At 44.1% G+C, this 18,279-nt stretch overlaps 1 protein-coding gene across 9 annotated transcripts in view; it reads left to right on the forward strand.

Annotated features, from left to right (window-relative positions):
- TMCC1 (transmembrane and coiled-coil domain family 1) overlaps positions 1–17,710 on the forward strand; it is a 118,521-nt gene extending 100,811 nt beyond the window's left edge. For 7 of the 9 annotated variants that reach the window (XM_062585166.1, XM_062585167.1, XM_062585168.1 and 4 more), the window contains 3 exons: positions 5,902–6,836; positions 13,676–13,811; positions 16,511–17,710. In XM_062585166.1, coding sequence (XP_062441150.1) covers positions 5,902–6,836; positions 13,676–13,811; positions 16,511–16,825 — 1,386 coding nt within the window. In that variant the 3' untranslated portion in view covers positions 16,826–17,710. Of the gene's footprint in view, positions 1–4,897; positions 4,982–5,001; positions 5,241–5,901; positions 6,837–13,675; positions 13,812–16,510 lie in introns of those variants that run through there. The other 2 variants (XM_062585163.1, XM_062585165.1) reach the window with 2 other exon arrangements.
- The last annotated feature ends 569 nt before the right edge of the window (positions 17,711–18,279 follow it).

Consider the following 18,279-nt stretch of genomic DNA (forward strand, 5'->3'; position numbering starts at 1 on the left):
GTAAGTCCATTGAAAACATGAGAATTTACCAAGGTCCATTCATGGCTGTGGTTTGTAGCAGTCACACACACACAAAAAGCCTCCTTTTCTCTGGCATGTGGCTTCTCCATGAGCAGTAGACCATGATCAACTTTAGCATGGAGTAGAGTATCTTACAGCAAGCAGTACATGCATAACACTGCAGAAGCACCTGTGACCAAACCTGATGTGCATGCAAGGGAGAATGTCCTCAAGTAACAGAAATGGTAATTCCCATCCGCAGACATGACTGACCCTTTCATAGGAGACCACACCAAAACTGGGTGCTGTCATCTGACTTTCTGAAAGTGTTGTGTATTAAAAAAATTTGGAGTTCCAACCTCTTCTTTCTCTCGGTTTTGCTGAAAGACAGTCGTCAGTGGTTTCTTGTTTCTGTTACTTTTAAATTACTTTTAAATAGCAATGGAATGGCTTAGCCTGTTGGACAGTAGGTGTCTGACTAAGTTTCACTGGTTTGCATCAGATATTGGATTATTTTTAGTGCTACATTTTGGCATTTCTGTGTGTAGTTCCACCACTTTTACAGGAATGGGGATTAGCCCAAAAATTTCTGCCTCTTTTGTTGAAGTGTTTTTTAAAAGCTCATTAGAACTAGCAATAACAACAAAAAAAAGGAGCCTGCTGATACAAAACTTTTTCCTAGGGACATCTAAGCTTCTCGTTCTTTGTAAAATACAAAACACAAAGTATGTTTTGTGGGGGAAGCTGGATCAATTTTAACACTGAAGTAAAATATTTTCCAAAGCGATTTTGATACCATTTTTATAGCTGACCCTTTTCAAAGCTACCCTTTTTTGTTTGTTGTTCTCTGCAAAGGTTTTAAGGGTTTATGTTTTTCATTATTTTATTTGTTTGCTTGCATGAATGTGTCCGTGGGTTTTTGTTTTGCTTTTTCCTCCAAAGCTCACCTTTTCTGGTACTTAAAATTTCGTATAAAGGTACCTTAAAATAATCTGTCAGTGTGGACTTCAGAGCTGCTGCTCAGCAGATTAGGCAGGAATGAATAACTCTGTATTCAGCTGAAACTGTAAAGAGACTTGGGAGAGGCAGAAGGCAATTATCTGTGTCGAACGTCCAGTTACTAGCTGCGGCAGACAGAGAGCACGCTCTGGGATTCGGAGGCCGCGCGGCCCCGCGCGCCAGAGCCGCGCCGCCGCTTGGCGTGCCTCGCCGGCCCCGCGGACCCTGCAGAGCTCTGCTCGGCGAGAGTGGCCTCCTCCGGCGTCCCGCGCAGCCTGGCCCTGGCTCTCGGGCAGACACCCCTCTGGAGTGCTGTGCTCCCGCAGACGTGGCCCAACACGAGCGGCCTCTGCCCCCCTCCCCTCCAACTTCTGTTCCCCGTAAGGCAGTAACTGCAGGTCTCGCTGTACTGATGAGCTTACGGTCCTGTGCTGCGAGCGGAGCCTCCGTGCTTGCTCCCGCCCGGCCGAGGCGACGCCGCCGTCTGCCTGCCCGGTGCGAAGCTCTTCCTGCAATCTTAGTGGTTCCTGCCACCACTGCGGGGGGATCTGTTGGATCTGTCCACCCACCCGCAGCACGCCCGTCCTGCTCTCCCTGCACTGACGCTCTGGAGCAAGCAGGCTTTCCAACAGGAAATCGAACCTGGCGCCTTTGGTGAGTCCTCTGGATTGCTCTGCTGGTATCGCTGCCCTGCCTTCAGTGCCGTGGGCAAAGAAAGAACTTCTCTTTCTGAATAATTTAGTGATTAGTTTTCATTACCACTTATAGAGAATGTCCAGTCACTGGGAAATATGATTAATCTGGTTATCTTAGTAACTGATTGTCCCCTTCCCAAACTCCTCTCCATAGCTATCGTTCTCAGTTCCCCTTTCTCACCTTGCCTTATATATTTTTAATCCAAATAACATGACACTAATCCAAATAACATGACACTTTGCAGTCACATTTTTAAAGCTTCAGATAAGGGAGGAGGAAACAGGAGCTGAGAGACCTCCTAAAACTAGACACCATCTGAGTTCTGCTATTGTTTGCTTAATCCAGTTGCCCTGCTAGTTAAAAATAAAATAAAATAATGGTGGATGGCTTTTTAATATGCATATTTACCAAAGTAGTTCTTAAAGAAGATGAAAGACATTTCAATTAATATTTGTGTTTATATATTCTTCAGCAAAAACAAAAGGCTTAGGTTCTTTGTATTGCCTTTGTATTGCAAAACAGATACATAAAAAACCCTCTTACTAGATAGTAAAAAAAATGACAGGTTTTTAAGTGTTAGGAATTTTACAACAAGCAAAAATTCTTAGAGCATCCAAAGATGTTAGAGAGGACAAAGAAACAAGATCCTCACGTGATGCTGTCTGATTCATGGGAGGATGCCAAAGCAGTTTTCAGTATACCTCCTGGTAGGAGGTCACTGCGGGTCTGTGTTTAGACTGACTCAGTATGCTGGAAAATGGTATTGCAAGAGAGACTTGACTAATCGAATTGTAATTCCTATTTTTATACACACATTGAGCATTGCATTTATAGTTCATTTACCAGCATCTCTTTGGGACAGATTGCCAGTCATCTTAAATCAATAATGTATCACCAGCATTTCTCGGTGTTCTGAGGGACGCAGATTGTGCTGAGTCTTTCCTTTCTAAGGCCAATATAGAGAAAATACTTAAATTATGTTAGTTTCTGTTCCAGAATAGCACTCTGTACAATCATTCACTTTTTAATTGGAAAAAAAAAAACCTTCATATCATTCCAGAATAATGTCCACATAGCTGCCTAATTCTAAAATGATTATCACAAGATGACTTATTCTACTAAAGCTATTCTAGTTTACTTTCTCTCACAGATAGAGGAAAATAACCTGGAGAGATTTGCTGAAGGCAATTGACTTTAAAAGGGGAAAAGAGAGAGCAAACCTCTCTCTCCACATTTCACTGATAGATTTCACAAAATGTTTCTCTCACAAAACTCAACTGATGTGCAAGAGAAATGTCCATTATTGTAGTCTATCGTAATCATTCCCTCTCCCCCCCGAATTAAACCCAACTTGCACTAAATTAGGCCCACAGGTACTTTTTTCCCCCAAAATAGTGTTGAAATCCCATTTTGTTCCACTAGACTGAACTGCGCGAATTTTGGCTGGGAGCGAAGATGTGCTGCAGAGGAGCTTGGAGCCCCGCAGGTCAGCCCTTCTGCCTGCCTCTGGGACCGGACCTGTCCCACCTCGCTCACCCCTGCTGCTGTCAGGGACAGAAGCATGTATTCATGGAAAAGGATCAGTTATTTCACAGTGCTTTTTGAAAAATTTACAATCAAATCGTGGGTTCTTTCTAATTTTTCATCTACCATTAATACTAAAACTTCCTTCTCCTTCCATAAGATATAAATCTTTACAAATGGATTGACAGAGTATGTTTTGAGAAGCCAGCTAGTTTTGTAAGGCAATTAAGAGAAACGGTAAGATAAAGTGTCCATTCCCTGTGCTGTGTTACAGACTGTGCCGAGCTGGAGAAGTTGCAGATGGGGCTGTGCATATCGCACGTAAGGATCTGTTAGTGCGGAGCCGAGCACTTGCTGTGGGGAACTGGTCAACACTGTAGCTCGGCAAGCCCTGTGAACGCAGGATCTTTGTTTCCCTTTCAACCATGTGAAGAAATCAGATCCTTGACAATCCTCGGAAAATCGTAATGAAATTACAAATTTCAAGAAACAATAGCTTACTGATTGTATATGAGTCTCAAATATGTATATCCCTAGCTCTCAGGGATAGAATATTCTCCAGACAGCACTAATGTCCACTTTATTGTTGGTCTCACTAATTAGTATGAATTCTTAGCACTGTTTTTCCGTTAATCTATCCAGAGATACAGAGTTTCTACAATTAAGGGTGCTTCAGAGAATAGCTGATACTTCTGCAGTCACTACAAACTCAAAGCTGATATTCAATGGTTTCCAGCAACCAAACTCCTCTAGAAAAGAATTGTTTTGTTTTTCATGTGTCAGACAGTTTTTCATTTGATGCAGCAGTAAGCGGAGAACCTCAGAGCTCAGCTCCCCGCGAGTAGCTGCGCTGACCCTGCTCTGCACCAGCTGGTGCTGCTGCAGCGTGGGACAGTGATGCCTGTCTGCTGCAGGGTATTAATTGTGTTGGAACAAATCATAAACGTAGGATACTGAAACTAAAGAGAGGGATATAGTTAATTCCGATAGTATTTTCTGCTTAGGGAAGTATGTATTTGTAAGACAAATACGGGAATGTGTTCTGCAGTTGGAGAGTAAGCTGTGAGTTGGCCAATCATTGTTTATATAGAATAGTGTGGGATGCTCTCCAGTGTTCAAATCAAGCTGCTGGTCCCAGAGAGAAAAAGAAGTGAGCACCATAATAATGAATTTGCTAAATGCACAGGGCGTGAATTGCAGCCTGTCCATCCAGCATTTGACAGGACTATTCTCTGCTTCTACTACAGCCAAAGTGTATGGTTGGCTTTGCGTGGGCTTAAACCAGCTGAAACAGATTATTTTTTTTACATAAGAAAAATATAATTTTTAAGCTTTGCCTTTCAACATATCACTAAAGCGCTGTAAACACAGTGGTATTGTGCGTGAGAAGGTGAGGTGATTTGGAAACGAAAGTGAAATGGGCTTTTCACTGCTGAAGCCGTAAAAATAGTGAAAAGAAAGTCATCCTTCCTCCTCCGCCGTTGGGACACCGTGGAAGGAAGCGGCGCCTCCCGCTGCCGAGCCGCTGAGCGGCCCGTTCCGGGCGGCCGCCGCCTGCTCGCCGCGGACGTGCCGGGGGCGAGGCGAGCGGAGCGGGGAGCGGCCGGGGCCGGGGCCGGGGCCGGGGCCGGGGCCGGGGCCGGGGCCGCGCTCCGCCCCCCGGGGCGGGGCCGGGGCGGCGGCGGCGGCGGCGGCGGCGGAGCCATGCGGGCGGCCGGGAGCCATGCACTGGGAGCGGGCGCGGCTGCCCCGCCGGGACAAGGTATCGCAGGGGCGGCGGGGCCGGGTGCCCCCGGCGCCGAGCTGTCCCCCTGCGCTAGCCGCTCTCGCCTCTTGCCGTTCGCATTTCGTGGGCTCAGCAGAGCGCTGGGCTCGGCGCTTGGTGCTCGGCGCTTGGGATATCCCTCCCGCTTTTGCCTTTCGCCTCCATTTAACTCTTCCCGAAACGGGAGTGGTCTGCTCCTGGGGGGACTAGAGATAAGACTACTCTGAGGAGTATCATCGTCCGCTGAATGCGCACAGTACGTTTCTTCTCACTGACCAAAAAACAAAAGGATTTACTTTGGTTGCAAAGCATGATGCATTTCTAATAAGTTGCAGTGGGTTTTTTGGCTTTTTGTTTGCTTGTTGCTGAAACGGACACTGTCCTTTGAAACTTGCGTCTGCGTTCCCGCCGTGTGGAGGCTCCCACTCCGGGTGCGGGTCGCCGGCAGCGCACGCTGCAGGCCTGACAGCCGGGGGTAGGGGTTGTTTCCAGAGCTCTGAGCTCTGTTTGTGGTTTGCTAGTTGTTTTCTGGTAAGTTTCATACTTTTGCTTTCATATAAATAAACAAAACACTGGGAATTCAGTTTGTTATATGATGCTTGGTATATGTGATTTTTTGCTTTCACAGCTCTTTTATTTACATTTTTACTCCACTGTTGTTTGAGCTGATGTTCGTATATCAAAACTTCCCAGATCTCAGACTCCTAAACCCAGGCTTCCTGTCTTCTTTTGTGCTTGAGTTTTTACCTGCTTAAGGCCAATACATTGGCTTACTTGCTTGGGACATTGTTTTTTCTCAGCTTTTATTAGATGGCTGTGAAGCATATGAAGAGGCAAGTTGATTGGTACAAGAAAGGATGTCTTGGCACTAGCAAAGCTGGTTATTTGTGCTTATATTTGTCTCTCTCCCTACCTAGATCGAGCGATTGGAAGTCAGCAGCCTAGCCCAAACCTCTAGCGCAGTTGCCTCGAGCACTGATGGCAGCATCAACACAGACTCAATTGATGGGACCCCAGACCCTCAGCGTACAAAAGTGGCCATCACTCACCTGCAGCAGAAGATACTGAAGTTGACTGAGCAGATCAAAATCGAACAAACAGCCCGTGATAACAATGTGGCAGAGTATCTGAAACTGGCTAATAATGCTGACAAGCAGCAGAGCGCCCGCATCAAGCAAGTGTTTGAGAAGAAGAATCAGAAGTCAGCCCAGACCATCCTGCAGCTACAGAAGAAACTAGAACATTACCATCGAAAGCTGCGAGAGATTGAACAGAATGGGATCCCTCGACAACCAAAGGATGTCTTCAGGGATATGCATCAGGGTTTGAAGGATGTCGGAGCAAAAGTCACTGGCTTCAGTGAGGGTGTAGTAGACAGTGTTAAAGGTGGGCTTTCCAGTTTCTCCCAAGCTACACATTCAGCAGCAGGAGCTGTGGTTTCCAAACCTCGGGAGATTGCCTCCCTCATAAGGAACAAGTTTGGGAGTGCAGACAATATTGCTAGTCTGAAAGATTCCTTAGAAGAAGGCCAGGAAGATGGGACAGGAGGCAAGGCTCTAGGCGTTATTCAGAACTTCCAGTCAAGCCCAAAATATGGCAGTGAAGAGGATTGTTCCAGTGCCACATCAGGCTCAGTGGGAGGCAACAGCACCACAGGGGGTCCTGTGGGAGCTTCTGGCTCCAAAACAAACACTCTGGATATGCAGAGCTCAGGGTTTGATGCAATACTACATGAGATTCAAGAAATTCGAGAGACACAGGCAAGACTGGAAGAATCATTTGAGGACCTTAAGGTTCGTTATCAGAGGGATTACTCATTAATAATGCAGACTCTGCAAGAGGAGCGGTACAGGTAAGTACTTTTTTACTTAGTTGCCATATTAAATGCTGAGAGTTGTAGAGTACTGGAGCTCCTGACAGTACTCAGCAGGCTATTGCCAGCAGCCTGATTCAGATGCAAAGCTCCTTAGTGTTCTCAGTGTTTCACCTTCCTAACTTTGTCTTTGTAAATGCTGTTACCTTGCTGCTCATCTCCCTTTCTGCGGACAAAAAAAATTATTTCATAGCCTTTCCTAGGTAAAGAGGCAAGCCCAAGAGGTTTAGAAAGATGCTGTAAAGGACCAGGAGTACATTGATGCAGTTACTGTTACCCACACTCTGCTTTTCCCTGGAAAAAAAGCCTGCAAGGGTTTGGGGCATGGCAGGAAACAGGAGGGTGCGTGCACACAATATTTTGACTCTGCCTCCTCCAGCCCGCAGATCTACATCTAGCAGAGGAAGAAATACCCCCACCCACTTTCTCAGGGCTTTCCCCAAAGTCATGCTTTGCCATTGTACCAAAATCAGAATGCGTCCTGCCCTTCATGCTGTCCCAAAGCGACAGAATTTAATGAAATGAAGTTAAATGCTAGCTACTAGTAGTGTTCTTGTCACAGAGGAAATGTGGCTCTGGAAGTGGATAACCCTGTATTTTGATCAGTCTTCCCCCCACTTGAAGGACTGGAAAGGTGGTAGAGCTGCTGAAGTACTGCCAATCTCTCATCTGGTCCAGGGAAGACTGACGGTCTGTAGGCTTCAGAGAAGCAGTCGAGCAGAATGGCAGCTATCTCTTGCAGCTAACCAGATGTTACAGCCCCCTCCCCTTCCCTGCCAAAAGAAAGGGAAAAGTCCTGAGAGGACCCCTTTTCTCTCCCATTCCATTTTGGTTATGAGAGTTCTCAGCATGCCACCCGTCAGAGCTGAGCAGCAGCCCAGCAGAACGCGTTATGTCCTACCTATCAAACGCTGGGAGCAAAGGCTCATCCCCCAACTCCCCTAGCGGGAGAGTGTTACAGGACTGGTTTTCTGCCAGCTATTCAGGACACGACCAGTCTGAATTCAATGTGATTCTTAAACTGCATGTTCAAAACTTTAAATAAAAAATACAAGGGACCCAACTCCTCGTTTTGTTGGAGGACAGCGGGCTTTTGTAAAGACTTTGCTTATGGTCTTTATCACGTAGAGCTGTGTATGCAACACAGTTTGTGAGGCTCAGCACAGTAGCTTGGTGCTGGGGACAGGCCTTCTGATGTACTACGTGCCACATGCTGTGTTGGTTTACACAGTACTACATAGAGTGGCCCTACAAATTTTTAGGCATGCTGGTGCCAGATTACTGAAAAAATATTTGAAAAGGCTTAGCCTCTTGGATCTTGTAGAGACAGCAAGCTTTCAGTGTGTTTTGCAAACCTGGGTTGACAAAGCCGGACCAACGTCATTTTCTGACCCCGCTTTGCAACAGTCAGCCATTTAACTGGCACTGGAGCCTGCACAGCAGCTTTGGTTTCTCCTACTCCATTGCCACGAAGTCACATAGTGAAGCGACACGGAACCGATCCTCTGCTCCCCAGCAGAGAGGGATCCTGTTGTTTGCTGCTGTACAGGTTGTTGTTTGACACGCAGCACGCTGAGTGCATGCGTACTCGTAAAGGATAGCTGCATGCAAGCACAATACAGCTGAAGACCAGAAAATACAATGGAAGACTCTGGGGACTGATGTGTGTTGTCAGCCAAACTGGCTAGTTGTTCCCTGAAGCCGTTTAGCAAGGTTTACATGGGTCCTCACCCTTGCCCAATGTAAAGGCATATATCATGCAGCATTAACCTCTCCTGACTGCTCCCCTGCAAGCGAGCCCACAGCCAGCTGCTGCGCAAGGTGGCCTGGAGCAAAAAGCTCCCCAGAGAATCTGTATTTGAGCTGTAAAGGTGTAAAAAAGATAGTGTCTTAGACTTGCTGTTTGGAAAGTTGATGTAAATTAACTAAAGGTGTGACCTTTAAAGAAGACTAGCTAAGCCACGTGGAGTGCCCTTGCCTCTACAGGTTTTCAGAGATGATCAGGTAACTGCAGATCCACAAGGAGCTCGTGGATTAATCACAGTGAGGCAAATACCTCGTTGTAGAAATCCAGATTCTTGTTTGTTACTTTCTGTATTTTAAAACATCATGAATATAAAAGCTAGCATCACCCTGAGATCTGGGTACCAAAGCAGAGAGGTTAAGTAATATGTCCAAGGGGACAGAGGAAGGCACTGCCTTGGCCAGGCGGGCTGGCACCTGTTCCCGCTGACCGGTAACCTCGTCTTGGTCTCTAGTTCTCTTCACAAAAACCTAAAGAGATGGGAGTGGAGATTGTGGTTTGAAGCTGGGAGGCTTGGGATTCAAATTAATCATAACTGGCCTTTAAAAGCTATAAATACCTCATAACGGTGTTCTATTTCTGGGAAGCTTTTGAAAATGAGCACTGTGTGCAGTTAGAGTTTAAAAAAGGAAGTATTTTAGAGAAGCCTTTGTGTGCAAGGCGGCCTGAGTATTTGTGTTGTCCCTGGCAGCTAGAAGAAAGCACGCTCCATAATGTTTTCTCTCTCCATCTTTGGCCACTTCCTCTTTCTTAGCTCTTCCACTTTTTGCAGGTTCTAATATTTTTTCCTTGTACACTGACTAAGTTTCTGTTTATCAGCCATGACTTGCCCTGCAGGTTTTCCACGAGCTGCTCGGTCTCCTCCCTGCCTTTCCGGCTGCGAATCGGTGTGACTGCTCTGTTAGCAGCCCTGGGGCAGGGAGCTGCTGCTGCGTGGGTCGGTCGTGGCGCCGGTTCTCCTGGCTCTGCCTCCTGATCTGGGTCTGCAGTGGCAGCTGGCGAGGCCGGGGAGGGCAGAGCCCTGGCCCTGGAGCACCTCCCGCTCCTCACTCCTCGCAGCAGAGTCCTTAGGAAGGAAGAGCCTGGCCCAGGCCTTGGCGCTTCTTGGAACAGGCTGAAACAGCCCCTTGCTTATCTCACCACTTGGAAGCTGGCAGCTGTTTACTGATATAAGCAGGGACTTTCTGTGCTGTTGAGACCTAAATACAGTTCCTGCTGAGTATTTTCATGTTTCTTGTCCCTTTAGGAACCTGTTTGTACGCAGTGAGAACATGAGCTCACATACTTGAGATGCCGCCAGTCTGAGGCTTTGGGATTTTTCCCAAACCCAGCATCCTTGGAATATGTATTTAGATCTCCCGTGTTCCTGTCAGGAAAAATCAGTCATCCAAAATGCTAGAAGTCTGTGCTTTCATTTAACTAATTTTTGCTGTAGTCTAATTGCTGGACTTCATTCTGTCCTCATTATTTTTTTAAATAGATTAAACACACTAAGCCTTTGAGGTCTAGAGTGGTTGAACAAGCCTTTCTACAGTATGCCAGGGCAGTGAAAGCTGCACGTTTAGTCAGAAGGATCCTCACCCAGGTATGAAAGCACTAAAACGTTCCTGCAAAGCTGTTTCCTTTCACCAGGGAGGGCTTTGGAGCTAGAAGTACAAGATAAATAATTGGCACAGAGAGCAAGCTCTGTCCCTTGCGTACCATCTAGATAGTAGACTTGGAGTATATTGCAAGTAGATACTGCTTTTAGCTATTGCTCCACTATTGAAAGCAATGTGTTCAGTAGCATAAAAACATAATTGCGTAATGGGAGTAAAAATAAGATGAGATTCTGTATGAAGCAGTTATTAAAAAAAGTCCATCTTGGCAGGTGTGTTTGACAAGAGAGTTCACTCTGTACTGTAAAGATCTTTTAGCATCAGTTTGGGCAGTTTCTTCACTTGCCAGAGCACTCGCTGGTTGTAGATAAAGTAACTCCATCGTCATGTCTCTCCCTTACATACGCTCTGTTAGCTTTGCATTTTGCAGGTATTACTTCAAAATGCCTTAGAGCCTGTAAGAAATGATACTGTCGTTGTTTTTCTTGGCCTTTTTCAAGTCAGTTCCCTGGCTCCCAAATAGTGAGCCTCAGCAAATGGGTTAAAATCTAACGTGACTTTTCTCAATTAAGTATTTCCATATCTCATGACTGCAAGCCAGGACCCAACAGTGTACTAGGTGTCTTCATTTCTCCTGTCGTGAGCACCTCCGAGGATGAGATACTCGCAGCAGTTGTCACTAGTCCATTACATAGAAAAGTTTCTGTGCTATAGCTTGTTAATCTAGACCCTATGAATTTTAATGGGAAATTTCACTTTTTAGCTAGTGAATAGATCATTCTCGGAGTCTGATGAGGAATAGAGTGGGATTTGCTCAGTCGAGGCACTGCTGTTTTCGCAAGTAGGTTTAGTCTGTTGCATAGATGCTGCTAATCATGTATTGAAGAGGGAAGTGTGATTAAGTCTTAACCCTCTTCACAAGTGTCTTATCCCTTTTTCTTTTTGTAATACCTCTGAACGAAATGTGAACCATCTTTCCTTTGGAAAATCTTGGCTCCTGGGCCTGTAAACCACATGAAGCCATTTTAGCTTTTCGTATTAGAACAGCAGTACAAAGCAGCAGGAAGAGAAAAATGTGTTCTCTAAATTGTGGGTAATATGACAGGGAGTGAAAAGGAGATGAACAGAGGAGTGTAATTTCAAAAATAAGTCTGATTTCTTTTAAATGACCCAACTCGGCATTTGCCTGGCATGCCAGGTACAGTCTGCAAAAGCCACAGGTGATTCTCAGGTGACAAGGGAGAAAGCATTCAAGGTGAGGGGGGAGCTCCTTGGCAGGGAAGATCAGGTATGGGACAAGCTAGCAGCCCTGCATTCGGGGCAGAGAAGATTGGAGCCAACTATTTGCTAATCATATTATGCTTAAACTGTTAAATGTACGGATTTGGAAGGTTTCCTTATGCTTCCTGTAGATTAAGGTAACACTGAAGTTATTAAAATATAATTGTTTGTTGTTAGAGAACAGGATTTAAGCTGCCTGGCAACAGTCATTTTATGAAATGTGTTTATGTGGAGGGAGGATAAAAGACATAATCAAGATATTTTCTGAAATGTTTAAGTTCCTTTTTCTCCCGCTGGAGAAAACTAAAATATATTAACAAACTGAATTTATTTCCTGTAATTTTTGCTGCCTTTGGGACTTTGAGTGAGCTTGGTTCTGAATTCTTGGTTGTTGGCAAGTTATTTTTTAAATAGCCAGGGAACAAATGGCAATATTAAATATCTGGGCTCCTTCATTAGTCAGTCTTCACATTGCTGTTCCCATGTTTGCAGCTTGTAGTTCTGGGGAAACCAGTTTTTTTGTGCGTCCTGTCCTGTCTTGGTTTCCCCAGCTATTTCAGCAGCTTTCCGGGCTGAGCTGTGTCAGCTGATGGTTGTCATAGTCTCAGTACTGCTTGACCACATGCCTGTGTCACTGTTGGAAATTGTCATACGATGCCTGACTCCTCCTCGATAGTTTAAAGGAGTACTGCACAGAAAGTCTCTTCCAAATCTTTATTTAAAAACAAAAACTCCAGCCCATTTATACAGGCCAGCTTATGCCTAGATATTCTGAATGTTTAGCTGGTGAAGTACCCAAAACCTTGGGAAAAAAACAGAAGTAGGTTTCTTGTTTTTACTAGTTTCAGAACTTGTAGTTAAACTTTTGTTAATAGATAAGTACTGTTTATGCATTTTATGCATGTGTATACCTGTATAAATTAAATTGATATGGAGGTAGAGGGGAACTGAATTTAAAACAAGAAATTGTCTCTACATGCTGAATTTGCTATGAATTTTACAGTTATTAGTGTCAAGGGTTAGATGATCAGAGTAATACTGTGAGTTTTTTCCATGCTGTTGTCATGAGCAGACAGTTGAATGGTAAAACCCCAATGTCCACAACAGCTGTACCCATACTTAAATTGCCATCAGAGCTGTAACTCATAATGAACCAAGAATGAGAAACTCTTCCTTTAGGGAAGAGGTTCAATTGTACCTAGCTTAGCATTTCTGACCTTTGGACTAATTGTTTAATCCATATGTGTGTATTTACCTTTTGGAAGCAGTAGATATACTTGCCTGATTTTAAAAAGGTATTCAAACATGGTTTGCTTGTAAAGCACTTAAAATTCCAAAAATGAAGAGTTTCATACAAATGGAAAATATCCCTAGTGCATTTTGAAACTGAGAAAATAACATTATGGATCTATCACTGAAGTTAATTTAAAACTCTGTCAATTGGAGAAACACTTTTATCTCTCATGGAATTATCACAACTCCGATTTTTGTGTAACCTCCTTCCTCCGGACTGCTCCCAATCTGTTCACCACTAGAAAAGTGTTAGCGTGATTTATGTGCCCTTCTTATAAATAGTATGATAATCTTTGCTAGTTAAAAGATTCATTCACAGGAGATAAAGAAATCACAACCATCCGTATGGCCTCACGTGTAAAGACCAGGCAAGACCATCTAGCTCTCAGATGGCCTTGGCATCAGATGCATTTAATTGCGGTGTCATTTTCCTGCCTGCTACTGTTGGGAGTGAAGATGAAAATGCTTAAGCGTGTTTGGTGTTGGATGGAAACTTAGTCTGGTTAAAATAAAAGTCTTGAGAATAAATGATCCTATTTCTAATTCTGTCCTTGATTCCTTGCATCACTTGAGGCATGTCATTTAACCTCTCTGTGTGTTTTTCTCCTGATTTAAAATAGGTTTAACACTTTTCCACCTGAAAGAAAGGATGTCCTTAATTCCACGTGAGGAGACTTCACGTTGTTTGTAAAGCATATATGTCAAAAAGATTGAGGTAGCCACACTAGTTTTCAAAAAAACAAAACCAAAAGTGAACAAAAAGGCTCTGCTATTCATTGCTCTGTTGTTACCAGTGTGATTTTACCTACTTCTTCTCATTAAAGCTATTATCCCATTTCTAGATGTGAAAGACTAGAAGAGCAGCTAAATGACCTGACTGAGCTCCATCAGAATGAGATCCTAAATTTAAAACAGGAGCTGGCCAGCATGGAGGAGAAAATTGCCTATCAGTCTTATGAGCGAGCCCGGGACATCCAGGTGGGTCACAAAAGCGAGGGCTAACCTCCTTTCTTGCATATGCTCTTTCAATAAGTACTCCTTTGCTTTTGAGATACTTCTTTGATTCAGTATTTGTTTTTAATCCCTGTGACTTTATTACTAAACTGTGTATTAAGGAGTCCTGAAAGACCTCTGTGCATTTACTGACTCTCAGGTGACTTCCTTTGTGAAGAAGAGCTGTGTGCATTCAGCAGGAGGCAAGTTCATGTTTAGCAGGGGCCTGCCACATACTCCAAAGTAGGATTTTTAAATATATTACAGCTGTATTTGAAGCTTTTTGTTTTGGTATTAGAAACTAATGGGTTATGACATTAAAAACATTTTTTTACAGTAGTATGCCCAGTAATCTGATCTAGGGTGTGTTTGTATGTCACTAATTTTAGAGCAGTCGCCACAGATGTCTAAGGAAAAAAGGTAATTGGCTTGGTATATCCACTGTGTTGAGTCAGGAAACAATTCATTCTGTTGATTTTGCCCAAATAAGGATGTATTTTTTAAGAGTGACATTTCCCTTAGTATATGAAAGACCAAGGCTATGGAACTAGGAGTTTTGAAGTTGGAGGGGCCTCCAAAGACTTGGAAGGAAACAAAGCAAAAGACATGGGAAATAATTTGAGCAGTAGCTAAACCTTATAAAGGCCAATTCAGAAAGATAGCTATCTTCTATTTTAAAACCTTGTTGTTGATAGTTTTAGGAGGCATCTCAGTTTTGATAGCTGACTTGAGGTATTTATAGCATGAGCTGAGAATTGTAGGTCAAAGTTCTCTCTCTTTCCTCTCCCCCAAAGGAGTTGCAGCCAGGTGGTTTCCTCTGGAGACAAAGCAGGCTTTGCTTTTGGCATACTGATAGATCCAGCTGCAAGTTGAGTCAATGTCCTTTCAGGTTCCTTGCTGTTAGAACAGACTCATCAATTTTACCCATTTTTTCAAGTAATGAAGCTAAAGAGAAGCCTTCATGTTTCATTGACTTCCACAAACATTATGCAATGGCAGGGAAAGGTAACAGGTGACCTTTAAGCTAAGGTTCAAATAAGTTAGTGTCTGGGACAGTGGTGCCATGGCCTCTGATAGAGTCAACAGCAGGCTTTCACTTTGTGGAGTGTTGCAATATTTGAGTTTTGTTCCCCTTCCTACTTAACAGGGCAGGAAGAAGTAAGGTAGAAAGCTTAAATTGAAGTGGGATTTCTCAATAACTTTTTTTAATCTTCACTTTACAATTCAGCACTTTTAACATAACCTTGCAAATTGAGACAGACTATTCCTCAGTGCTACAGAGGGAAACGTAAGTGTTAAGTTTCCTTGCATGAAACACTAGCTAAGAGCCTGGGCTGAGGTCTCAGGAGAACAGTGGCAGAAATCTGTAGCCAAAGATTCCTGATTCCTATTTCAGTGATCAGTCTGTGAGGCACTGCTGCTTTCTGTAGACTTCTGGATGTTAACTGAAGTTGACCTTTAGGTCCTGAGAAAAGCAGTTCTGAAGAAGGGTTAAATGGGAAGATGTAAATTCATATCCCAAGAACAGGAATCTCCCCTTGCAAATCACAGCTTGCTTTAAAGCGCCTCCTCCTGGTGTCTAGCCCAGGCCCTGCATGTTGCTTGTGTTATTCCGAAGGATGGGTTGCTCCCTTTGAGGTTCATCGGGGTGAAAAGATGTCTGAAAACAGGTTACCCCTAAGTCAACAAAGCTTTAGAGTTGTTTTGTATGGGATAAAGCATTCTCCTTTCACAGGCTTTTGCTTTGCTTCTTCCTAGAGGCAGTTTCAGGAATCTCGTGCTTCTTTTCCTTCTCCTAGACTTCTCCTTTCTCCCACCCATGCAAGCTACTAAGCCTGCCTGGCACTATGCCAGCATCACGGGTTGCTGTGGTTGGAGGAGGAGGAGGTCTTCATCCTGTAACAGTAGCTGTGCTGTCCCAGCCCTGGTGATCCTGAGACCTTTTCTTGAGCTCATTCAGCTCACTAAGTAAGCAGAAGGCAGCCCAACCTTTTTTGCTTAGTTATTTTTGTTGGATTCGTTTTCTGCCAGGCTGAACAGAGAGTTGAATGGGCTTACGGTGAGGTCAGACAAGCATAGGCCAGTGGAAGGCAAGTGATGGAAACGTGAGGTCCTGGGGTCAGGCAGAGTGGAAGAGGTGAGAGTGGACATGGTGCCTTTGCCCTCAGTGGTTTCTTCAAAGCAAAGCTAAAGTGAGCCATGTTTTGGGCAGCCTCCCCTTTCTCGATGGGTGACTGGTTGCCAACTGGTGTCAGTGTCCTCAGGTCTCACCAAAAGACAGGAAGGATGGTAAGATCTCAGGTGACCCTGACCACGTACACAAACAGGCAGCTGACAGTGCACAGTGGCAGTCAAACTGTATGTCTTAAAGTCTGGCTTCCTGCTACCCAGCCTGTCACACTTCTCTGTTGAGGGTCTCCCATGTAAATGACATCAGAGGATTTGTTATGGACCGTCATACCTGACTGAGCTATACCCAACCTGATCTCAGTAGCATGAGATGGCACAGCTTCCTCTGCACCCACTACAGGATATGAAATCAGCCTAGTGACTCGTGTCCCGTGGGAGATGTGCAGCCCAGTGGGTAGCCTAGCCCAGTGGGGACCAGAAGCAGTGCAAGCACATGGCCCAAGGGGGCACTTGCGAGGGGCTGTTGGCAACAGGCAGTGTGTTCTTGCCGACAGGAGGCTCTGGAGGCCTGCCAGACCCGGATCTCCAAGATGGAGCTGCAGCAGCAGCAGCAGCAGGTGGTGCAGCTGGAGGGGCTGGAGAATGCCACAGCTAGAAACCTCCTGGGGAAATTCATCAACATCCTCCTGGCTGTCATGGCTGTCCTCCTGGTCTTCGTCTCCACCGTGGCCAATTGCGTCGTGCCCCTCATGAAAACTCGCAACAGGACGTTCAGCACTTTATTCATAGTGGTTTTCATTGCCTTTCTGTGGAAGCACTGGGACGCCATCACTGGCTACTTGGAACGATTCTTGTCCCCTCCTAGATGATGGTGCAAGGAATCGGCTGCATCGCCCCTCCCGGCACTCTTGAGCATAAGCGTGGCAAAGATTAGTCAGCAACTATTCCGCTGAAGTTTTAAAGTGTCCGAGTGAATTTGTTTACATTTAGAATAACAGTTTTTCTCTGCGAGACGCATTGCAATAGTATTTTTTAGATTTTATTCAAGAACTCTTTTTGGCAAGAATCCTGGATAATTTTTATGTAGCATGGTTCTCTTTGGATGCAAATCTTAAGATTCTTTAAAGTGTACAAAAGAAATAAATAAAACACACAAATTTGGAGCATACCAATGGGCAATTAAATTGCGGCTTGAACTACTGTACTAAACCTGTCAGGAAGAGAACATGGTAGCCTAAAATGAGCAAAGCTAAATCTAGCACACAGCCTTGAATGATGGTACCACAGCAAACCTGTAACACTAAACTTTTACTGTGAAGTCTGCTCACATTCCATGCCCAAACATTTGGGTTCAGAGTGGTTTCTTTCCTTAACAAGAGAAAAAGCAACGTATGGATCGCTTTCCCAACTCAGCATCTAGGTTTGCCATTTGTGCTAACCTGACTTACAGTAATTTTCTATAAGGCTGGTTAACTTTGCTGAGCATATGAAATGGAAGCCTCATGCCATATACTGCACAGTTGTGCTACAGTATTTTGAAGTAGTCCTTTAAATACTTATCTTTAAGCAGAAGCCCTTGGTCGCACTTTTGAGGTTTTTTTTATATATGTATATTCACAGATTTAAAAAAAATCCAAACAGCATACTTGAAGAGTGTAATACTCAAACTCTCAGTGCTTCCTTATTGTTTCTAATAGGATTTTTTATTATAATTATTATTATTATTATTGGGGGTTTTTTTGGAAAGGGTTGGGAGGGTCATTACTTTTTTTTTTCCTTTTAAATAAAGAAGTGATGTTTTTAAATGAAGAAATGTGTGAATAATTGTGAGCCGTCTTGTCCTGAAACAGTTTTGAGGAGGGCAGAGAGTACTTTCTAGTGCCGGCCTGTCTGGAGTGCAGTGCTGTTCATATGCCATTTTCTGTCCTCCTGTGCATGCAGATGCAGCATCATGAAAAATATCTATCTTCTCTACGCATTTTTGTCATGCAGGTTTTTTATCCTTTTTTTTTTCCGGGTTTGGGGGAGAATATGTTTTTATTTCTCATTTCCAAATCTCTCATTCTTGGCCTCAGGATGAGAACAAGGAATTTCTCTTCATCCCTTTGTAGGGGAAAGACAGATTCTTTTAAGGAAAGAAATATTGAATTGACAGTCCACTTTAAGGAATGATTCTCTTGGAAATATACCTGATTTAATTAATTTAAGTAAACTCCTAAAAAGTGAAGCCAAAGTTTTCCTCCTGTCAGTTTCTGGTAAGATCATTTGTGTGTCTGCCGAGATCTTGTTTGTACACTGTTTCCATGTAGCGTGCCAGAGGGAG

This window comes from Rhea pennata, chromosome 12, assembly GCF_028389875.1.
Source record: "Rhea pennata isolate bPtePen1 chromosome 12, bPtePen1.pri, whole genome shotgun sequence".
Classification (NCBI taxonomy): domain Eukaryota; kingdom Metazoa; phylum Chordata; class Aves; order Rheiformes; family Rheidae; genus Rhea; species Rhea pennata.